This window comes from Cydia strobilella, chromosome Z (assembly GCF_947568885.1).
Source record: "Cydia strobilella chromosome Z, ilCydStro3.1, whole genome shotgun sequence".
NCBI lineage: Eukaryota > Metazoa > Arthropoda > Insecta > Lepidoptera > Tortricidae > Cydia > Cydia strobilella.
The window spans coordinates 32,848,388-32,873,643 of NC_086068.1; the positions used below are offsets into that span (position 1 = coordinate 32,848,388).

A 25,256-nucleotide genomic window follows, 5' to 3' on the forward strand; every position below is an offset into this window, starting at 1 on the left:
TTTTAGGCTTCCGTATTTATTAGTTTAATCAAAAATATGCGCACCTAAAATCGAACACTATCCTTCTAACCCTTCGCCTTCCGCTTCTTCGTCAAATTCTCCTTCGTCATCCGCCGTGGCATCTTGATATTGCTGATATTCAGAGACCAAGTCATTCATGTTGCTCTCTGCTTCCGAGAATTCCATCTCGTCCATACCCTCACCGGTATACCAATGAAGGAATGCTTTCCTCCTGAACATCGCTACGAACTGCTCAGATACCCTCTTGAATATGGCTTGTATAGCTGTCGTATTGCCAATGAACGTAGATGCCATTTTTAGCCCTCGTGGGGGTATATCACAGACTGCAATCTTCACATTATGGGGAATCCACTCCACGAAGTATGTGCTATTTTTATTTTGGATGTTTACAAGTTGCTCGTCTACTTCTTTCATAGACATTCTTCCTCTAAACACAGTGGCTACTGTTAAATATCTTCCATGTCGTGGATCGCATGCAACCATCATGTTTTTGGCGTCAAACATTTGGAGAGTCAATTCTGGAACTGTCAACGCTCTGTATTGTTGAGCTCCTCTTGACGTTAAAGGCGCGAAGCCGGGAGTGTAGAAGTGGAGTCGGGGAAACGGTACCATGTTCACTGCTAATTTCCTCAAATCGGCATTTAACTGGCCGGGAAATCTTAAACACGTCGTGATACCTGACATTGTTGCACAAACTAAGTGATTTAGATCACCATATGTAGGTGTAGTCAACTTTAGGGTTCTGAAACATATGTCGTACAGTGCTTCGTTGTCTAAACAAAACACGTGATCCGTATTCTCAACCAGTTGGTTCACAGCCAGGGTTGTGTTATATGGTTCCACTACACAATCGGATACCCGCGGGCTAGGGAAAACAGAGAAGGTAAGTATTATTCTATCTGGATATTCTTCTCTTATCCTGTTTATTAGTAATGTACCGAGACCAGAACCAGTGCCCCCGCCCAGAGAATGTGACATCTGAAATCCTTGAAGGCAATCACATCCTTCAGCTTCTCTTCTGACTACGTCCAAACAAGATTCCAAAATGTCTACACCTTCTGTGTAATGTCCTTTTGACCAATTGTTAGATGCGCCATGTTGTCCATAGACAAAATTGTCAGGCCGGTACAAACACCCAAACGGACCAGAGCGCACGGCATCCATCGTTGCTGGCTTGAGATCGATTAACACGGTTCGTGGAACATATTTTCCACCAGATGCTTCATTGTAATACACATTGATCCTTTCTAATTGCAAGTCGGAGTCGCCGTGGTAGCACCCACTGGGATCGATACCATGTTCGTCAGATATTACTTCCCAAAACTGCAGCAAAAGAGAATAAACATTATTTCAGTAAACATGTTCAAATGTTAGTTATCACTTAGGGCAAACTAGACGGAATAAAATATATTGGACATGCATAAACGAACAACACGTTCATGGCAATATGAGACTTCAACAAAGCCATATGGCTCTTAACTGATCGATATCTATGTTGTAATTCATTGAAAATCAGGGCTGGCTAAATTATCGCCCAAGTAAAATGTTAACAATTTTACCACGAAATAAATATCCATTGACCTCGCGATAAACAGAGCTGCGAAAAGTAGTACAAAAGTAAAAAATAAAAATTCTATAGTAAGCTATCTTCACCCCCCGGTCCCAACTTCGGCATCATCATTTTCTTAAAAAAATAGAAACAAATCCTTAATGTTAAATACGCTCATGAATTAAACTTATAGCGAATTTATGATTTCATGGTAGTAAAGGCGAAGTTACGAACTAAAGGCGAACTTAGGGTACGTATTTTTGTCAACCCTCATTTTCAATGAACTGCAACCGGGATTTGCCAATTAAAAAAGAAATTCATAAATTAGCAAAACGTCTTACCTTTCCTCCAATCTGATTGCCGCAGGAACCAACTTGAAGAGTTATTATTTCTCTCATCTTGTAAATTTATCAAATATAAAGGCTACACTCGTCAATTTACTTCAGATAATCGAATAAATTATTAAAGTGAAGCTTAACATAAAACTTAATCTAAATAAAAATATACTAAAAACCAACGCTTGCCTAAATCGTGTGCATAACGTCAGTTTTCTAATAAAAATGAGCAAATGAGATTCTGTCGAAAACAAGTAAAAAATTACAATTAATTCTAGAACATGAAATTTTATTACAAAAACCAGCCATGTATCTGAATCAACAAAGAATATAATATCTGAGGCATGAAGGCTGCAATGTAAATTATTTTTTAATAAGGCAAAATCCGAAAGTTGAATACAGCTCCATCTGCAAATGATATGGAGAACTACGTATGCATTCGAATGTAAACTTTGCTCAGGCACTCTTGGTTTACTGACACGCTACCGAGTTCCAAGGAGTGCCGCTGGGGGCGCTGGGTCGCTTTCAGACTTGAAACTTGTTTTGTTTTCAGCGGCTGACGCGGCTGTATCAGTGTCATGGCGCTCGCTTGAAATGTCAGCATCATAGCGATCGAATCCGCGTATAATATAATGGATTATTAATGTAATTTTCTGAATGATGTAGTTATATTAATTATATGTCCAGGATTGTTTGAGCTAGTGACTGCCGAGTGATGTCATTAGTAGAGAAAAATGTGACTTCAAAAGAGAAAAAAACTGTTTACTCTGAAGACAGCACTGATAGTGAAAATGAAACTGAAGGGAAACCTTTGCTTCGCAGAATATCTACCAGTAAATGTGTTGGTAGACTGGTAATTATAGTATATTTATCATTTATAACATAACATTAAAAATATTATTTGAAATTTTATGGGCGTGACAAGTGTCAATTTTTCTGAGGAGTAGCGGGGGAGAGGCGGCCGGGGACGACAACATGTGCCTGGGGTTCCGGCCTTATTTTAGATTTTCTATGCTATCACTTCGAGTAGGTACGTTATAAATATGGACCTATACAATACAGGTCTTTCAACTCTGTCATTCAAATTATACAATTGTAAATATACCTATTCATTTGTCACAGGGCGAAAGAAAAGTAGAAGAGGGTCTGTATCTAGTTTACTGTTGTTATTGTTAGCTAACAATAACAACAGTAAACAGTCCTTTCTAGTTAGAAATAACCATTTCTTAGGCACTAATTTAATTTAAGAAGATAATGGAGGACGGCTTCTCCATACAAACGTAGTCACTAGGTACTTTCCTCTCTAGATATCGACTTCCTGGAAAATATTTTAACAATTTATTTGGATATATTTATCAATAGCAATTTTTTTAGATTTTTAATTGGGATACCCTCCTACAATTTAGGAGGGAATTAAATCTTCTCGGGTCCGTGGTGGAGGGTTGGAGCCGGCATAGTTTTTTTTTTTTTTTTTTTTTTTTTATCGCGTATATATATATATCTTTACTTGAAAAATAATTATAGTGTATAACTAGCCTTATGAACCGATTTTGCATGTACAACCAGCCTTAAAGTTTGTAGTCTATGATTGTTCATTATTTTAGTATGTGGGTATTTTTGCACTTTGTAATTTTTCCTCAGTCACCCGTTGACCACGAACGCTGTAAAGAGTTCGAAACGTCGGGATGTATTATAAATTCAAAATACGCGATATAATCCGTTTTCATAGTTTTATTTCATGAGTAACTATCGCGGTAACCGAAGACAATATTTTGAATTATATTGTCAATTCAACACTATAATTATTATTTCCCCTCACTAGCTAGGAAAGTTGTCTTTTATCCTTCAAAACAAGCGGGGAAAAACGCGTTTTATCCACTAGTGGGGAAAGTAATTTGACCTTGGATGGAACGTGTTTAAGTAGCTTGACAGATAACAAAACGTAAAACGCTCATGATAATGGTTCGTTCGATATTAATTATCATTGAACAAATGGTTTGAGAATCTAATAAAAAATACCAAATTTAGCTTTATTTAATGATTTTATGTCATACACCTTAAAATTCCATAATAAACGTTGTTTTTTTTTATAATGATGTTAAATATAATTCTGAACTCACAAGTTGAGTCGATGCAATTTTAAAACGCATCGTTGACATTTCATACGTCAGAAATGTCAACATTGTCAACAAATTTTTTACTTCAAAACTTTTCACACCGACGCGTAAAAATACACAACTTCAGAGTTTTCTGTTATAATATCGTAAAAAAATTAGTGATTCCAGTGATGAAGATAATCTAACGCCTGTGGATGTTGCACTTTCCTCGCTATAGTGAGGTGAAAAGTTTTGTGTTACACACGGGTGCAAATGTATTTTACTTCTCGTGTGTTGAAACACTCGCGGGTAAAATACAACTTTGCACCCTTGTATAACAAATAACTATTACGTTTAGCAATTATAAATTAGGTACGTAATAAATGTCAAATGGCGAAATAAAAATATAGTTATTGAACATTATACAATTAGTTATGTAACCAATATTTGTTTTATTGTGATTTTTTCGCAAATGCACTATACACCGTTTGTTCTCCGCGTCATTATTGGCCTGTCAGTTAGAACAAAAATTTGACAGTTCCGAACAACTGACAGGCCGATACCGTCCGGCGGATGGTTAGAAAACCTATTAGGAAAATGAGCTTAATATCTTTAAAGTTCTGGCAAAACGCGATGTACTTAGGCAGTAAGAGAATTATGCATTACGCTATTTAAATATCCATTTTAGGCCAAACGCGATAATGCCACTTTGAAAGTTAGGCACTTCATCGTAACTTCGTGACAGGCAGACCACTATATTTTATAGACAAAAAGCTAAATAGTCGGCAAACTAAGTACATAGTCTTAATGCCACTAAATATTGAAGTTTAGCCAAAACGCGACTATTTAAGTCATAAAACTAAAACGTTACGCGGAGATAAAACGAAAACCAATTTTATTTACTTACGATAGTTCGTACAATTATTTTGGTATTTGCGAAGCCTAGCGAATGTCTCTTAAATGCTGTCTATTTTAAATATCTACCTACTTTTAAATGCAATTAGCTGTCATAAATCTGCTAAGCGAACTTGATTGTCACATTGTGTTAGGAAATGCTAAAACGACTAACGCGTTAGTTTACATATACGAGTACATATAGTACGGTCATGGAATTTAATTTCAGCACCAATGCCGTAGCTTATTGTCACAGTGACAATAGTAGCCCCTAGCCGCTTTCATATTGAATGTCACTGTGACATGGTACCCACGAAATTAAATTAAATAAAAAAAAAATAAAATTATTCATTTGGTGGCATACAATGTTTCAGTAATTGGGCTAGTATCTCTTTTTAAGTATTGTAAATACTTGTATTAAGAGAATACCGCTCTTCCACTATAGGTAAGTTACAGTTTTTTACATTGGTTGCAGTTACGTTAAAAATTTACAATTACAATTTAACATTAAAATTAAAATAACAATATCATGCTAAAATATGAATATTAGAGTAAAGGCTAGTGTTAGAGCAAAACGAAATGGTACAAAAATTAAAATGTTTAACTGTACAAAATCTTCAATTTATTTTCTACTCTTGGCTGTATATCTAATAAATAATTATTAAGTTTACATGCATAGATGCTTATTGTTACCCAGTCAGTACTGTGTGTAAAGTAGACATATTAGCCTTTATTTTGCGTCTATCGGCTATCACCCGGATTAAGCACATACTTTTCATTTCGAAAATGAGCAAAGTAAAATGGGTACCTAATGATTTTCCGGTCAATTTTTACCATATTATCAATTCGCAGACGAACATAGTTTCGCAGAGTGATTTATTTGTAGATGTAACTTTTGGTTGACTAACGTTACGCAGACTCTTGGTTCATATTCAGTCCAGTTCGCTTCTGTGTACATTAGCAGAACTATTATTGGTTCTTCAGGATGACACCAACCGCAGTCTGAGCAGACCATTTACTGTATGTGAACTTGAAACTGCTATAAAGAGCCTGAAAAGCGGGAAGGCGTCTGGCATGGACGACCTCACAGTGGTACAAATTAAGCACTTCGGACCTGTGGCGACGTCTTGGCTTCTGGCTCTCTTTAACGATTGTCTGGTGTCACTTAGCATACCAAAAGTGTGTTGTTAACCAAAAATAGTCGCACTCCTAAAACCTGGGAAGCCTCCCGATGATGCAAAAAGCTACCGCCCTATCTCCTTGTTGTGCCACACTTACAAACTGTTTGAACGTCTTTTTCTCAACCGGCTGACACAGGCAGTGGATCCCCTTCTTATCAAAGAAGAAGCAGGGTTTCGCCCCGGGAAGTCGTGTACGAGCCAGACACTAAAACTGACGCAACACATTGAGGACGGTTTCGAGCTTGGCATGGTCACTGGAGTGGCGTTCGTCGATCTATCTGCAGCCTACGACACTGTGAACATCAAGATCTTACTGTCAAAAGTTGCCAACGTCACTCGAGATGAGGGCTTCGTTCGTGTACTTGGTGAGCTCCTACGGAACCGCTGTTTTCAAGTCCACCTCAACACGGGGAAAGCCGATGGCGACGCCAAAAGAATGGCCTCCCCCAAGGCAGCGTGTTGGCGCCAACCCTGTTCAACCTATACACGAATGATCAGCCAAGTCCACCAGGGACTCAACGTTTCCTCTACGCAGACGATCTAGCCCTCGCAGCTCAGTGTCGCTCCTTTGAAGATGTGGAAGATATTCTGCCCGGGGCACTGGAGCAACTCGGAAGCTACTATAGGGCCAACTGCCTCCGGCCGAATCCAAGCAAAACTCAGACCTGTGCGTTTCACCTGCGCAACCATCAAGCAAACAGACCCCTTCGCGTAGAGTGGGATGGAGCGACGCTTGACCATTGCCCCCACCCGCGATATCTGGGAATAACACTGGATAGAGCGCTAACCTATAGGGCGCATTGTACTAACACACGCATGAAATTTAGTGCGCGTAACAACTTGCTGCGTAGGCTAACATCAACAAGTTGGGGCGCAACCGCGCACACCTTGCGTACCACCGGACTAGCTCTGTGTTTTTCTGCAGGAGAGTTTGCCTGTCCAGTCTGGCATCGGTCCCCACACGCCAGCCTCGTAACCGCCGCGCTTAATGACACCTGCCGTACCATCTCAGGCTGCCTTAAGCCGACCCCGCTCAACAAGCTATACCCATTAGTTGCCCCTAATATCCGCCGGGAGGTAGCCTGCGCTATCGAAAAGCACAAACAGGAGAACGACCAGCGGCACCCCTTGCATGGATACATCCCGCCACCTGCTCGTCTTAAAAGTCGCAGGAGTTTCATACGGAACACCAGCCCCCTGTAGGGTGAGCCGCCCGCCGCCGTTAGGGAACATATAAACGCAGCAACTGAGCTACTAGTTCGGGGCAGTCAGAATCCCCACGTAAAATTCTACTGGCTAAAGTACACAGTCTGTAATTTCGCCTCAAGTGAGTTAAAACCTAATGTACCCTGCAAAAAATTGGTAGGGTATAAAAATGGGCAATATCCGTAATTTTTTTTGTAGAGGGAGCGTAGAAACGCCTTTTGCACTCGCTCTAGCAGCAGGATATAGGTTGTTTCATAGGGGTTCCAAATAACACAACTTGCTTCAAGCTTGCTTCTGACAAGAGTGGTGTAAAGGAGTTTTATTGACCTGGCATCTATGAAATCCTTAGTCATCCGAGTAACGAACCCTAGTCTCTTGTAACAGGTACGAGCCAGCGTATACATATGCTCATGGAAGTTAAGGTTCGCATCCAGAATAACTCCTAAATCCCGAATAGTATTGACTCTAGCTATTGATTCGGAATCTAGAAGATATTTATTATATAGCGGATTGCGGGCCCTACTAAATGTCATAAGTGCACATTTTGCAGCATTAAATAGAAGTCCGTTATCGAGACTCCACTGATGTACTCGGTCAATATCATCTTGCAGTGACATACAATGCGATATATCCTGTATGCCATAAATCAGTTTCAGATCATCGGCATAAAGTAAGCATCTGGCGTACTTAGGAACCGAAGCCAGGTCGTTCACCATAACTCCAAAGAGCAACGGGTCGAGAATCGAGCCCTGGCTGACTCCAGAGCGAGTATGGTAAGGTTTCGAAACAAAGCATCCATGCTGCACATATTGCTGCCTGTCAGGTAGATAACTGGCAAAGAACTTGAGCAGTTTTGGCGAAAAACCTATGCTGCACAGCTTACTCAAAAGTACATCGTTATCTACGCGATCAAACGCTTTTTTGAAGTCGAAGTACAGCACGTCAACCTGTATACCGTTATCCAAATGATCAGAAATAGAGTCAACCAGGGTTAAAAGGTTTGTCTCCACTGAACGACGGGACCTAAAGCCATGCTGCGCATCGCAAAGTAACGGCTTTAACGGCTTTACTATGATTATACAAAACAATTACTTTATATATTTTGGATATGTAATTATATTTATTACTCATACAGAATAAAGATCAATTTTTGGAATTGTTAACTAATGGAGTGTTAGAAAATTTAACCCTTCAGAAATTTTACCGTTACCGTTAAGTGACTACACCAGCCAGCAGTTCTGCTGCAAGGACGCAGAAGCGTTGGTCATACAAGGGAGGGAGAAACGGAGAGGCTCGTTGAGCTTGCTCAAATGCACGTGCTGGTACGATCCAGGCTGTCGGTCAGAGGCGTATGCTACGGTACGCTAACGACCTCCGTCCAGAGAAACCTGTTCCGAGGCATGAGGTGTATTCGGGCCTACTCGTGTACACCTCCCTTCACCTGCCGCCCCGGCATGTTCAACTGACCCTCCTGCCCGAGACACCGGTGAGCCAATAATACAGGTGAGGAGTGTGGGGCTGTTGCAGTCGAGGCTAGGAGTTGACGGGAGTAGAAGAACCAGACCGAATACCAGCATCGTGCCCAGTTTAGGGAAGATATAGATAAATATTAGTGTAAGTATATACGAAGGGATGGCGATTAGGTTGAGTTCATTTTTCGAAGGTTAATCGTCTCTCGCTCTCGTCAGGCTCGTAGTCAGCAGCAATCGAGGCCCCTTAATAGCTTTCGTAGGTGACTTTTCTTCAAAAGGCCTGCATTGCGTTAAGGGGGCTTTCGGAAAGACACAGAATAGTATCTTCATATCATTGTACGGCCTTCACATGTGGGGCCCTTAAGTTTATCCTGAGTCTGTTCCACCCATATGCTTATACCACGGCGAGCTCGATCGCTCATGTGCTACGCGCACACTAGGCTGTCAATGTCGTCGGTAAACCGCATCTGTCAGGTCTATCCTGTCGTGTGTTAGCTGCCACGATAGTCCGCTTTGTCAAAAAGCCGTGTGTTGCCCGCCGTCGCCTGACATCTTGGGGTTGCGATATTGCGAGTAATCTCTGGTCGCCTCGTACTAAATAATAGTACTTTGGTCACTGATGATGATGACACACAAAAATAATAGCACTTAACAAGCAACACTGGCACGAGTCCCGGCGCCTCAATATTACCAGACACAAAATAAACATATTAGGCAAGGGCAAGACAAGACAACAAGACAAGAGACGCCACACCCAGCCAGGAACATGCCTGCTCCGGACTAACCGGCATACCTACCAGAGGGGACGTAATTTTATGGGGAGTGACACGTTTCGGTCTTCGTAATATCTTGTGTTAAGCGAGGCCAATATCCTCTTGAGATGCCGTTTGCTCGTCGATTCGAGGTGTTCGTTCTTCTTCGTCTGATTCGCTCTCGGTTTCTTGATTCTTCCAGTTAATATATTTATCTTGCTGCTTTGATGGATTCGCCTTTGTCGTCTCATCAGAGGGATGCCGGGATGGAGCTCTGTAGCTATGTTTTTAAGAGATGAGGTTTTGGACGTCATAGGATGTCCTAGGTAGCATTTTATCCTTTTGGTTATTGTTTTGCCGTTTAATAAATCACGAACCTTACCGGGTTCTTTGTATTAAACATATGTGTCGTTAGAAGAGACGGCTTTATTTACCCTGCACGTAATGCCCGTACACACCTTTATAAGGAAAGTAATAGAGCATTTGCAACTCCATCAACAAATCTGGTGTTGCGGGCGTCCATTGGCAACATCAATTGCTCACCATCATGCGATTCCCCCCGCCCGCTTGCCTACCATAATATAAAAAAACTAATTCTACCAAAATGCCCATACTTCGAGCACGAGAGGACTGCACAATGTCACTTAAACAACACTCATTTAAGCAAATCAGGCACAAATAGCATCACAAAAAACACAAATAGCACCTCACTTGAATTGGCTATAAACTTGTAGAGTGGTAGAGTCCTCATATTCTGCGTAGTAAAGTGGCGATGCCCTTTTTTGTCCCTGCACATGTTGAAGCACTGATTGCACATGCAGGACATCGTGCATTCAATGCAAAAGGAATTTTGAAGCATAATAACGTTGATTACTCGCAGTCAGTAATAATACTATGGTTTCGTCGAGTTCTTTGTGAGGCTTTATGATTCTTTTGTTTAGGCAGACTTCTTGCGTAACCTAAATGACGAGTTTTTAAACATATTAAATTATTTCATTTCATATCTTTATTGCTATCATGTTCATCATAATACAGGTGTTACAATAAATACATTTGTAGGTACATGACACCCTGGTAGGGCACTGCAACATTCTTAAACCTAGGTGTATTTTTACATTTCTAGTACTAATCATAATATGTACTTAATTAAAATAATATCATTAATACGTAAATTGAATAAAAATCGAATTATTGAATATTAAATAATTAAATATGCGTCAAAATATTGGCTTACAATCTTTATTGTTCATGAAGTATTTAAATTAATTAGAATTATACTTTAAAATTTTAGTGTTAATTATATTAGGTATGAGAGTAAAGATACTGGCAGGTAAAAATGAATTATTAGTTTTCCGAAAAAAATTTAGTAGAATAAAAGTTTTTCTGTAGTAGATATTTTTTTAATTTGGTTTTAAATTTGGGTAGGCTATTCTCATTCTTTAGGTCAGCTGGCAAATTATTGTAAACTTTGACGCACATTGCAAACGGTCCCTTATGTACCATTTGTAACTTTGAGGTTGGTCTTTCCAATTTACTTCGTGGACGTAAGTTTTCTGGTCGCGAATGTTGCGGAAATAAATTCATATTTCCTTTAACCAACATGCTTGCCTCTAAGATATAAATTGACGGCAGAGTTAAAATTCCTAGCTCTATAAAACATTCCTTACAGCTATCTCCCATGCCTATATTACAAATTATTCTAACGCACCGCTTTTGTAACCTAAATAGATGAATAGAATCTGAGCTATTTCCCCACAGCACTATACCGTACGACAACCAAGCATGTGCGTAAGCATAGTAGGCGCACGTGGCAGTTTTTGTATTTGTACATATTTTTAGTTTACGTAGTACGTATATAAATCTATTTATAGGTAGTTTTGTCATTATTTTGTTAATGTGTTCTCTCCAGTTAATTGTGTTGTCTATAGTAATGCCCAAAAGAGGGAATGTATCCACAAACTCTAGTTGGATGCCTTCAAACGAGTAATTTATGTTTATTGCACTTCGTTGATGTGGCTTAAATTCTAACAGTTTTGTTTTTGTAATGTTGACTTGTAGATTGTGGTCGGCTAACCAAGTTGTTATGTCCGTTAGCACAAAGTCCAATTGATTTTTCAAGTCATGATCATCTTTACACGATATAGCAAGAGATATATCATCCGCGAATAAAGTGGTGGGGTGATTTATTACGTTGGGTAGGTCATTTATGTATATTAAAAATAATACACAGCCAAGTACGCTACCTTGAGGTATAGAATGGGTTACTCTTACCCTATCAGAGCGCACCGTAAGTATTTCGCCCGTTGTAGAGTCATAATGTTTAATTTCTACACTTTTTGTACGATTTCTAAGTTAGGAGGAAAGCCACTCGTAGGCAGTTCCCCTCACGCCGATACCATACAATTTTCGTAGGAGAATTTTGTGCAAAACTCTGTCATAGGCTTTACTTAGGTCGAGCAGAACACCAATCGCATGTTTTTGACATTGATAATAGTTAGTACGTCATTAATGTATTTAAAGGTGGCTAACGCCGTCGAACGTGTTTTCCTAAAGCCATTTTGACTGTCGCTAAAGATTTTATATTTCTCACAGAACGAGTTAAGCCTAGTAGTCATGGCTGATTCGAATATCTTTGAGAATGTGGCTAACAAGGCTATGGGACGGTAGTTATTACAGTCCGTTTTATTACCTTTCTTAAAGATTGGTTTAATAAGTGATATTTTTAGAAGGTCGGGAAACGTACCTTCTGCAAACGATTGATTTATAAGTACAGTTAATGGATCAGATAATTCCTGTGCACATTTTTTTATAAGAATAGGGGGCAACTCATCAATACCATAGCTTCGCTTGTTTTTTAGATTTTTGATAATTTTTAGTGTTTCCTGGGGTGTTACAGGGGATAGGTACATTGAGTTTTCTGTTGGGGATATAACTGGTCGAGCTTGTGGTTGAGAATGCTCTTCTTCATCGGTACAGATGCCTACTGATGAGAAAAACTTACTGAATTCGTTTGCTACTTCCAAAGGATTTTCTGTAAGTGAGTTCTCAATGTTCAATTTAGTGTTTATTCTGGTTGTAGTCTGCATTTTATTGGTTTGATTTTTAATTATTTTCCACATTGATTTGGTTTTGTTCTGCGATTTTTCCATTTGCTTAATATTCAAAAGTCGCTTAGAGGTAGTTACAGTTTTCTTCAATGTTTTTTGTAGGCTTAATAATGTTTGATTAATATTGGGTCATTATGTTTGGATATGAATATTTTTAGTAGCCTTTTGTGCTTACATGACGTTTTTATTCCGTTTGTGAGCCACTGTCTTTTAGGGTTGGGTTTTAATTTTAGCGCTTTCTTAGGAATTATGTTATTTAGCAAATTTTTAATTTTGCTGTCAAAGATTTCGTAATTTCTGTTGACATTGTTTTGCGGTGAGAGGGTGATACTCCAGTTAATTTTCTGTAGCTTTGTTTTAAATAACCCAAAAATTAACTAGTAAGATGATGAAAGGGCCTATCTTTACTTTTGAAATCTTTGCTCCTATTATCATCAATCAACACGCGCATCTAGCAAGGACCCGAAAATAAATAGGTAATTATGAAACCTAAGTATACCTATACGCCTATTTATGCAACCACCCGCGTAATCACTACACCTTGCAAAACAAAGCCCCCCCGCCGCGCCCGTCTGCCTGCACGTTCGCGACAAACCCAAAAACCACCGAGCGGACCCTCATGGGGCCCTCACCCACAGCGACTCCCGAGGAAGGTTCAGGCGTACAACTTGCCAACCCGTGCGAAGCCGGGGCGGGTCACCAGTAGCCTAATAAATAAATAATAAATAAATTCATTTATTAAGGACCATCTTGGATCAATTTGTGTTAGTGACAGTTTAATCTTAAGGCTAATGTTAGTATATACATAATTATTTACTGACTAGCTAACTATATACTACAAATTTCTGAAGGGTTAAATTGAGTTTGGTTCTGACCGCGGCCGGGGTCGGTTGTGTTCCTGGGGCCCTTTACAATGGCATTCGCAATTGCATCTTCTCACCAGATGTTGACCGGACCGTGATAGTTTTTACCGACGCGAGCATCTAGATACGAGTTTATTATGCAGTTTACGTTTCTCTAGAATATCTGCTTATCTCGAAAAACGTGGGTTGGTTGTATGTGAAAGTGAAACAGTGAGTGGCAATGTTAACAGTGCAATTTACCGGTGAGATTTTTCCATTTCACGTCTTTTAAATAACGGTCCGTTCTTAACAGTGTTTGTAGGTACACATAGGTACGCATGAGGGTCCACTCGGTGGTTTTTAGGGTTCCGTGCCCAAGGGGTGGAAGCGGGGCCCTGTCTGGACTCCGCTGTCGGTCTTTCCGTCTGTCTGTCGCCGGCCTGTGTCTCAGGCTGGACGGTTGAAGTTTTCACGGATGATGTGTTTCTGTCGCCGCTGCAACAACGGGTACTGGGGAGTGCGGAGCCCTCGGTGGGCGGGTCCGGCTCGCACTTGTCCGGTGCTTTGAGTTTATCTCGAACGTGCAGGCTGACGGACGCGGGGGGGGGGGGTCAACGAACAAAGAACTTAACGAAACCATCGTATTATTACTGACTGCGAGTGGTCAACGTTACGCTTCAAAATTCCTTTTGCATGTCTACAACAACATGTGCAGTGACAAAAAAGGGTATCGCCACTTCACTACGCGGAATTAGAGGACTCTACCACTCAAATTTGATAGCTATGCAATTCAAGTAAGGTGCTATTTGTGTTTTTTTTGTGGTGCTATTTGTGTATGAATTGTTTAAATTAGTGTTGTTTAAGTGACAACGTGCCGTCCTCTTGTGCTCGAAGTATGGGCATTTTGGTAGACTTCGTTTTTTATAATATAGGAGGCAAGCGAGCGGGGAGAATCGCATGATTGGGAATTGATGTCAAAACGGCAAAACAATAAACAAGAGGATAAAATGCTACCTAGGACATCCTAAGACACCCAAAACCTCATCTCTTAGAAGCCGCATAAAATATAGCTACAGAGCTCCATCCCGGCATCCCTGAGTGGCTCAACATGGCAGACGACAAAGGCGAATTCATCAAAGCAGCAAGAGAAATATATCAACTGGACAAAACCGACAGTGAATCAGACGAAGAAGAACCTCGAATCGACGAGCAAACGGCATCTCAAGATGATATTGGCCTCGCTTGGCACAAGATGTTACGAAGACCGAAACAAAAACGACGAGAAGCATATCACCAACGCTCTCCCTCGACGACATAACCTACCCCACCTACCTTCCAATATTGGCTTAAGGCTGCATAGCCGGCTGATTATAACTATCCCTTTCCCATCCCAGAGCGTGTCACTCCCCATAAAATTACGTCCCCTGGTATGCCGGCTAGTCCGGAGCAGCCATGTTCCTGGCTGGGTGTGGCGTCTCTTGTCTTGTCTTGTCTTGACTAGCTAACTATATACTACAATTATAAAATTCTAGTTTCTAAAATAAATAAGTAAGCAGATTTTCTCAAAAACCAGTTTAAAGAAAATCTGCCCACTTACCTATTCCTGCGCACATGAATCATGCAGCAGTTATTTATATATAGGCTATCAACCCTGTCCGCAATCATGGTCAGGATGCTGTTGGAGCTGGCCCGTACTCTGCTCACCAGGGATGTGGCTCGTTTGCGCATCGTGGTGTAGAAGCAGTCTACCCGCGCTTCCGCGAACATCCCTGACGCGCTACAGAATCTGGGCAGCCCCATCAGCACCCTGTACGCGTTGTTATATTGAACGCGCAGAGCGTTGTACCGTTTATACGTATAGTCCGCCCACAGGCTGCTTGTGTAGAAACTCGTACAGTAGGCTCTGAACAAACTGATTTTGACTTCTTTAGAGCACTGAGCAAACCTGCGGGCTATCATATTCGCTCTGACGGACAACGCTCTGCGCTAGAGCTCAATATCGGCATCATCCTTAAGGTCAGCGTTCACCAAATGTCCTAGGTATTTAAATTGGTTAACGATGTTTAGCGGTTGCCCATTCAATTTAACCGATGGAAACGCTGGCGGGCATTTACCCTTGACCTTAAAAATATAGGCCGGTCCGCACAGTTCAAAATGTATGAGAAATCTACATTAATTCTCACATTAGAGATTTTTTGAGATGTGATTACCTATGTTACAAATAATATATTTTGAAAAAAATCTCCACAAAATATGTCAATTTGTTTTTATAAATCCAAATTATTACTAAAATAGAGAAATAAACCAAAACATCAATCCCCACACTAGAGATTTTCTAATATGCTGTTCTCAGGCATATACTCATTAAGTATTTATATTTTCTTCCAGCTTGGCACAGAAACCTGCCCCCAATAACTTTCTTTATTAAAAAATTTTTTTACATAAAAATCACAACTAATGTGTACATAAAAATTACATGTTAATTAAGCTCTTTATATTTACTATATTCTACAAAAAAATCTCTAACGTAAATGAATCCGTTTAATTACTATTAACCATTTTTGTTTCGAATTTTTTTTGTTGCTTATAGAAAATGGACACTCGACTTTTGTTTCACCTTCATAAATCTCTTACTCATGTTAGTGTAATAACAAAAAAAATCTCACGTATATGTAATATTGTATGGAATACAACCATAATTATTACGACGTCCAAGCTATTTAAATTACCCACGCAGGCACTAACTGACGGGTACTGATTCACTGTAGAGAACGTTTGATCGACTTCCATATCTCCGTCTCACTTCAATGTTCGCGGTAGACGATCGGTCCGCTTGAACTGCCGAGAGTTCGCGATGCGGTCGACCGTTAATTCTCCCATGACTAACTTACCCAGTTTCATCGGTACGCGTAACGATTGTTTACGCATGTTTAATTTTGATTGCGCGCTTACTTAACACACCTCAGGCAAAGCTCCGATAAAACGCGCAATGCATACATTGCGGCATATATCTCACGTATGTCAGCTATGAGGCTATGACATAGCAATGACAGACAGTGGCAGTTAGTGCCAAATTAGAATACACACTTTTTTACCAACCATAAAGTTTAGTGCAAAGAGAATTTTAAACTCCTTAGTGAAAACCTCACGGTTTGTGCGAAATTGAGCGTTAAGCTATGCTATGCTAATAAAGATGATGGTGTGATTTACGGAAATTAATAATAGATATAATTTATTTTATTGTATAATACATTCCCGTTTCATTTACACCCAATATTATATCTTTTTCCGTAATCAAATGCGTTTATAATTACTGTAACCGTCTGTGTAGTGTACCATAATATACGCGATGGTTTGTCCTCCGGGCCCAAAATCGATGATCCCCTTTGATTATTTATTTTAAATGAACGTCAAAATCCAGACAGGAAATTTGATTTTGACATTTACGGCTACTGCCGTAGCAGTCGACAGCAATGTCGCGCTTCAATATTGCTGCAGTCGACTGCATTGCTGCAGAAAACGTGAAAAAGGTCATTCAATTCAATGGGTAGTAGGGTTATGAGATGAAATGACGCAATAATGAAACTTTAGTTAATTAACAATATTATATTAAATCATTATTACATACTATTTTACTCGCAAAAAGGTTTACTACCAACATACTTCTTGGTGCCCAAATGAAATAAATAGTACATTTCGATGCTAGTGCGGAAAGTATGTCATTACTTCACGAGTACCAAGATAGGTATCTTGGCAAGACTCGGGTCGAGTGAAGAATGACATTTCCGCACGTGTATCGAACGACGTTTTTTAACACAGTTGCGAAAAAATAATAAAAACAACAAGTGAGGAATAAAACAACAAGTAAGGAATAAAAACTTGGAAACTTAAAACGCCGCTTAGTAAGAAAAAACGCCTCTTTTTTGACAGGCGTTTCGGCAGCTATTCCTTTAAAGTGATATTTTCCAGAATGAACAATAAATGGGCTACATTGTCCATTTTTTTTATTTAGTGCAAATCGCCACACTGTAATTGTAACAGGGAAAATTGTCACAAAAAATTACATAACATTAAAAAAATTTGTAAACAACTCATTTTTTTTTTGTATGGAAAGGTCTAATAATTTTTTCAAAAATGAATTCCTTGTTCCTAAATTATACGAAAATGATATATAAGTTGCCCTAGTTGCTAAGAACAGGAAGAAATATAGCATAGATTGGACTTGGGGAGCCGACCCTTTCACCCCCCTTTTGGGGGGCGTTACGATCTCGTGGCTACCGGGCTGAATCAGTTTTATTTGCCCTAAGGAACAATCAATCGTGCCAAGCGGCATCGCCTGAGACAAAAGTGCATACTCAATGCGCTTACTTACCACTATAATTTAATAATCAAATTAATGGGCCCTGGAGGGAAATTCTCTGAAAACCTTAAGTTAGCTCATTTTACTTAAAGGAGACATTCTTTTATTTTTAAAAAGAAACTAAATTGCATTCAAAGGTTTTTAATTTTTTTTTTCAATTTTGCTTTCCTAAAAATATTCTTGAGTACTAAATATTCGATTTTATGGAAATTTTGTACGACAGACGAGTGTAAGACCTAATGTTTCTTGAAGAAATGTTATCATTAACATTAACTGTATCGACGTGGTATCGACTAGTAGAATAAAATAGGGAGTGTTTATTGTTTGGAATTTTTAGTCGGTTCGGCGAGACAAGCGAATTTCAAAAAAACCTTTGAATGCAGTTTTGTTTATTTTTAAAAATAAAATGAGCTAACTTAAGGTTTTAAGGCACTTTCCCTTCAGGGCCCATAAAAAAATTCCACACTGTATATTCAGAGCACGTCTTATTCTCAACTGTTAGACCTTAGACTAATATAACTTGATCCCAAGTTTCCTTACAATTATACGTAATCGAGGGCCAGGTTCATACTGGTTTCATGTCGCGATGCGCTCGCTGACAAATACCAAGCGGTAAGAATTGCTGACATTTGCGTCTTTTCACTCTCACAGCTCCCGCTACTAAAAGCATCGGATGACAGGATCGTTGAAAAGGGACAAACATATCGTTTGACGTTACATTATTCTTCTCGTGAATTGTCAAAATTTAAAATTCGAAATTAGCTTTATAATTTGTCCGGGCGGCTATTCGAAGTATAACTAAGTGGACGGTCCTTACTAACCAGTAAGATTCAGATCAAACATAATAGATAGTTGTAAGACTTCAAGGGTCTATTTATATCTGACACAGCATCCAGTATTCTAAACGTTTTGTGAATAGATATAAAAATTTGACAGCTATTGTTTTTCATATAAAGACAGAGTAGACAATGCATTGAAATATTGAACCTTAACGCAATGCCATAAGCCATAAGGTATACTTTCCTAATATACCTTGAGGCTAATTCGAACTTTGTTATTAAAAATGTCATTTTTTTAATTTGCGTGTGCGTTTCGCTCGTACTAGTTAAAATATGTTTTGGTGCGAGTGAGACGGTCGGGCGAATGATAACAAAATTATATATAATTGACATCTTAAATAAAGTTCGAATTGGCCTCTGTGAATGCCTGGAAATACCGTATACTTTTTAAATTTTTTATGCTGGAAATTGATTTAATTATCGAGAGAAAAATGAATATGTTATTCTTCCATAACTTGTGCAGTTACTGGCAAAAAACTAGAAATGTCCATTAATTGTGCAGAACATTATTAGCTGTTTGTTTCCAAAATCTTGCTGCTATTCTACAAATATAGTAGTGACTCGGGAGATTTTTAAACATGATCGATACAACTACTTCATAACCACCATAGTAAACTTTTCTCTCAGTGTGGGAGTTCCTCGGTCATGAAAAACTTACAAAATAATAATTTGTTTCAATAAATCTATAATTTACATTATTGTCGAGAGATATTCTGACCGTGTAGTCGTATAAGCTTCATAACCCATTCTACGAAAAATATCTTATGTGGGAATTATTGTTTAAGTAGTATAAAAGATTTAAAAAAAAGTTTTATTTCTCAAAAACGGGAACTGATATCAAGTTGTTACTTTACAGACGGGTATTCAATATGATATAGAATTCACCCATGTAGAAAAATTTGAGTGTGCATTTAATGTAACTTAAACTTTATATTGACTCCACTAATAACGCATTCGCTCTTGCTGACGTTGTAAACTAACCCATGGCTCGCCGCGTATCGTTCACAGATAGAGATAAGTTTGGCGAGCCCACACGCCGAGGCGTTGAGCAGCACCACGTCGTCGGCGTAGCTTAAGTTATTGACGCACACCCCATCTATGTGACAACCGACACGGGTGCTGCTCAGCTCCTCTATAAGGGCGTTTACGTATAGGTTGAAAAGTTTAGGCGAGGTCAGCCCGCCCTGTCTTACGCCGCATTCGAGCCCGTACGGTTGCGAGTATGCGTCCGACCATCTCACGACATTGACCTGGTTATGGTACCAGTATTTAAATATACCTTGCACATCAGCTGGCATTTTGATCTCATCCAGCTTTTGCCACAGAATGTCATAATGTACCAGGTCAAATGCCTTAGATAGGTCTAGGAAGCACACATAAATCGCCGTCCGTCGGTCCGTATATTTAGTACCTGACGGTCTGCTTCAGTGCCAAAATGCTATTTTGCTCTCTGTAGACAAGCCCGTTTTAAAACCAAACTGGTTGTCGTGAACCTTTTAATACTTGTCTATTTGGCTATTCAGCAGATCGTCAAGCACCTTAGCAGTTATCGTAGCGAGCGAAATGGGTCTATAGTTGGATTTGTCACTGACATCACCAGTTTTGTTTTTCACTATTGGGATCACCACAGTCCTCATCATGTCGGCAGGTAAGTAAGAGTGTTGCATACAAAATGTGTATAACATCGCCAGTACTCTAGTCAGGTGTGGGCCGGCATGATGCAAGTGCTCGATGCTGAGGCCGTCGTGACCAGGAGACTTCCCTCGCGCGATAGACCTTAAGGTACTCCTAACATCCTTTACGGTAATAAGTTGTTAATTTTTAAACTTACTTAACCCCAACAATACCGAATGTACCTACAAACACTGTTAAGAACGGCCCGTTATTTAAAAGACGTGAAATGGAAAAATCTCACCGGTAAATCGCACTGTTGAATTTGCCACTTAGCACAATCGGGTTAAGTATAACCTCGAAATCCTTCCAAAGTTATGAAATTTGGTATGTATGTTAATTAAAGGTCTCTTTTTCATGTTCACACTATTTGACATTTGGGGACCTCGAGGAATCGCAGCCATCTTGCAAAATGTGTACCATCCTGGAGAAATTTGCGTTTTACTCTAAATATACGTTCTCTATGAAAATATGGTGTAAGGCAACATTAAAGCTCATTAAATTCTACACAAAAAAGTCCTAGATATCTTTGCGGAAAAAATACATATTGTTATAGAAAATAATAGCTGAATCCAGATTTAGCGCTTATACCCTTTCAGGGGATATTCTCTTAATATGAAACTTGCAGGAATATGAATTTCACTTTTGTCTATACATTTGTACACGTTCTACCCCAATATCAACATTTTACTCGACTGCGACTTAAACAGAAAGTAGGGTTATGGGTTTAAATACTGAAAATCAGTACACCCTGTAGGTCAGGATACTGGACGGATTTTTTTAAATGACATTTCGGTAGATTCCTCTTGCCCTTCACAACCTGTTTACACTTGTTTTATTAAAGAAAAATCAATACAGCCGCCTTGAGAGGACGTCGAATAGTAAATCATATTTTTACTTCTAGCGCCTAAACTATTGAGTAGATTTCAATAAAATAGGCATCAGTAGATCCATAATTGGTATGCAAGTGCTATGCAATACAAATTTACTAAAATAAATGGAGGAAAAATGTGTAAAACTTAAAAATGTGACTACAAAAACAGATTTTAGGTCTTAAATGGGGTTTAAACAATAGTGAGTATAGTGACAGTAATGAAATTTGACACCTACAATTTCAGGGATCCTTGTTTGCGTGTCATAAAATTGGAGCTTCGGGGACCACGGGAATCAAACGCCAGCTTGAAAAGTATGTCTTTTTTGGTTTTTCTGTTTTTCTCGGAATATCTGGGTTTAATGTGAATACTGTGTATGGCGAAACAAAAGCTTAATAAGTTCTACACAAAAAAGGTATAAAACACCATGTCCTTAAAACGGAGCTTTCTTCTAGAAATATGGCTCCGAAGTCAAAAGGTTATACTTATCATCTCCTACCAAAAAAATATTTTAAGACGGGTCAGAAAAAAATACTTGTATAATTTTTTTACCAATTTTTGGAACACAAAAACATTATCTACCCAACCACGAATTAAAAAAAATGTGTGAAAACTTGTAAGCTTCCCTTGTAACTTGTAAGCCCTATTTCTAGAAAAAGGCTTCGTTTTTGGGACATGGTATTGTATAACTTTTTAGTGTGGAATTTAATAACCTTTCATTTCGTTATACACAGTATTCACATTAAACCCAGATACTCCGAGAAAAACAGAAAAACCAAAAAAGACTTATACTTTTCAAGATGGCGTTTGATCCCCGTGGTCCCCGAAGCTCCAATTTTATAAGACGCAAACAGGGATCCCTGAAATTGTAGGTGTCAAATTTCATTACTGTCACTATTGTTTAAACCCCATTTAAGACCTAAAATCTGTTTTTGCAGTCACATTTTTAAGTCCTAAGCATTTTTCCTCCATTTATTTTAGTAAATTTGTATTGTATAGCACTCGTGTACCAATTAAGGATCTACTGATGTCTATTTTATTGAAATTCACTCAATAGTTTAGGCGCTAGAAGTAAAAATATGATTTACTATTCGACGTCCTCTCAAGGAGGCTGTATTGACTTTTCTTTAATAAAACAAGTGTAAACAGATTGTGAAGGGCAAGAGGAATCTACCGATATGTCATTTTAAAAAATCCGTCCAGTATCCTGACCCACAGGGTATACTATTTTCAGTATTTAAACCCATAACCCTACTTTCTGTTTAAGTCGCAGTCGAGTAAAATGTTGATATTGGGGTAGAACGTGTACAAATGTATAGACAAAAGTGGAATTCATATTCCTCCAAGTTTCATATTAAGAGAATATCCCCTGAAAGGGTATAAGCGCTAAATCTGGATTCAGCTATTATTTTCTATAACAAGATGTATTTTTTTCCGCAAAGATATCTAGGATTTTTTTGTGTAGAATTTAATAAGCTTTAATGTTGCCTTACACCATATTTTCATAGAGAACGTATATTTAGAGTAAAACGCAAACTTCTCCAGGATGGTACACATTTTCCAAGATGGCTGCGATTCCTAGAGGTCCGCAAATGTCAAATAGTGTGGACATGAAAAAGGGACCTTTAATTAACATACATACCAAATTTCATAACTTTGGAAGGATTTCGAGATTATACTTAATCCGATTGTGCTAACTGTGTCACTTTCACATACAACAAACCCACGTTTTTCGAGATAAGAAGATATTCTAGAGAAACGTTAACTGCATATTAGACGCCAGCATATGCAGTAAAAACTATCGCGGTCCGGCCAACATCTGGTGACAAGATGCAATTGCGAATGCCATTGTACGGGCCCCCGGATCCCGGAACATAGCCGACCCCGGCCGCGGTCAGAACCAGACTCAATTTAACCCTTCAGAAATTTTAGTACAATTTCTAAAAATAAGGCCTTTTAATTGACTGCCATAGGAATTTTAGAGCGTAGGTAGATATATATTTGTAGCTTTTCTACACAGATAAAAAGGTTGCACATGACATGAAGCATAATGACCCTTCTCGAATGGAAAACCACATTTATATGGGTTTGGAAAGGGTTCCATAGACGTTACAAGAAATCGCATGCCATTTTTGGTACATTTCTGACTAAGTGTAACACTGTACACTGTAACTAGGTGTAACTAATTTCAATCGTGATCGGTTGATCGATCGACCTACTGTCACAATTGTAGGCAAGTTTCACGCTGCCGCACTTCAATTGAAGCAATATTTCTCTAAAACTATACTCATTAGGGCATGTGATATATAATTTTCGGATAAATTAAAGATGAGGAATCTATTTATTAAACAAAAACAATGCAGATTCTAACATAAAAAAATTAAGTAGAAAAGACTAAAAATCGTATTTTTTTTTCTCTTAAATCGATAACGTCCACTATACTGGACATCCCAAGAAAAAAAATCTGCACCAAATATTAAAGCATAGCGATACTTTCCTGGTAGCGTAAGTAAATAAGATGGTCTTTTTAAGTAAATAAAAAAATATTGAGAACCAGTGTGAACATAATATTTTTGTCAAAGTACTACAGAACGCAGAGCTTGCAAGGAAGCATCCGACAGACTGATATTTTTCCCATTTTTCAATATTTTTATGCTTACATATATGACAGTATTAAAACATGCAGCGTTAAAACATGTAATAAGTTACTATTTCTTTCGTTGTAGTATAATTTACATAAAAATGTGTTGTATTTATGGGTAAAACACACCCGGACGATGGACGTTGCCAAGTATGCGAAGTCAAATTATTAAAATTCCTGGTAGTTTTTGTGGTAAATACATTTAACATAGGGATGTTAGGTATTCAAAACGTTTTAAAAAGTCATTACTAGCCGTGTGACAACTTAATAAACCAAATCTATAAAAAATATATTTTTACGGATTTTTTTTTCCTTTTCGTTCATCAAGAGAAAGTCCGATATATTTCAATTGAGAAATTTCTTACGAAAATTTTTAAAAGCGCTTGCATTATTGTAAAACCATTGCTCCAGGCCCCAATTTCACCACGGTGACAGGTGCGGCAATTGTCGACATCACTATTACTGACGTCACAGGCCTCCATGGGCTACGGTAACCGCTTACCATCGGACGGGCCGTATTCCTATTTGCCACCAACATTTTAATTTAAAAAAAACTCCATTATACGTCCAAGTTTCTTATTTAGAAATTATATATATTTTGCGAAGCTAATGACAATTGTTGTCCAGTGGTTGACTGGTAGAGAATGCCTTATGGCATTAAGTCCGCCATTTGTACTTATAATTTTATGTGCAATAAAGTTTAAATAAATAAATAAATTGTCACAAGAAACACGATATGTTACGAAATTCCGACACAGAACTCATTTCCTGTCAAGAATTACCGAAAATTCTTTTAAATCTTGTGACAATTGTCATCATCATCATCATAAACTTACCTGTTTTTTGCCGATATAATAAAGTTTTTTTTTAAATAATACAATGATAATGGCAAACAGGAATACGGCCCGCCCGATGGTAAGCGGTAACTGTAGCCTATGTGACGTCAGCAACAGTGATGTCGACAATTGTCGCACTTGTCAGCGTGATGAAATAAGGGCCAGGACACTATAGGCACTTTACACGACATCATTAAAGTAATGTTTAAGTACAAAGTTGGCTTGCCAGAGTATAAATATGTAAATTGTAAATCATCCATTACTCAGGAACAACTAGTATGAAGATGAAGAACTTTAATTGCAATAAGTTTTATCATTTCTCTCGATGTTCATGAAAGTTGTTCATATAATATATATTCGATTATTTTGTGTAGGTAGGTACACAAAATAATATACGATTAATTTAATTTCCAAATATAATTATTTGCAGCCCGTGGTCAAGGAAGGATTCCTGATGAAGCAAACGCGCAGCTTCCAGCGTTGGCAACGACGGTACTTCAAGCTGCGCGGACGTACAATTTATTATGCTAAGGAAAAAGACGTGAGTAGATACGCCATACCTAAATAAACCGACCGAATGCG

General features: G+C 38.6%; 2 protein-coding genes across 3 annotated transcripts in view; one reads left to right on the top strand and one right to left on the bottom strand.

Annotated features, from left to right (window-relative positions):
• On the bottom strand, positions 1-2,125 carry LOC134753863 (tubulin beta-4B chain-like). Its single transcript, XM_063689819.1, has 2 exons — positions 1,912-2,125; positions 1-1,344 (listed from the first exon to the last, which is right to left on the bottom strand). Exons 1-2 carry the CDS (start codon positions 1,966-1,968, stop codon positions 58-60), a joined length of 1,344 nt encoding a protein of 447 aa, XP_063545889.1. The 5' UTR covers positions 1,969-2,125; the 3' UTR covers positions 1-57.
• Positions 2,126-2,531: 406 nt separating this feature from the next.
• Positions 2,532-25,256, top strand: part of LOC134754152 (diacylglycerol kinase eta) — a 259,912-nt gene continuing 237,187 nt past the window's right edge. For both annotated transcript variants that reach the window (XM_063690255.1, XM_063690256.1), the window contains exons 1-2: positions 2,532-2,758; positions 25,105-25,215. In XM_063690255.1, the coding sequence (XP_063546325.1) occupies positions 2,621-2,758; positions 25,105-25,215 (249 nt within the window). In that variant the 5' untranslated portion in view covers positions 2,532-2,620. The remainder of the gene's footprint in view (positions 2,759-25,104; positions 25,216-25,256) is intronic.

Coding starts and splice junctions, on each gene's coding strand:
- LOC134753863 (XM_063689819.1), bottom strand. CDS start 1,968: ATGAGAGAAATAATAACTCTTCAAGTTGGTTCCTGCGGCAATCAGATT. Junction 1,345..1,911: donor GCAATCAGATTGGAGGAAAG/GTAAGACGTTTT, acceptor CTTTTGCTGCAG/TTTTGGGAAGTAATATCTGA.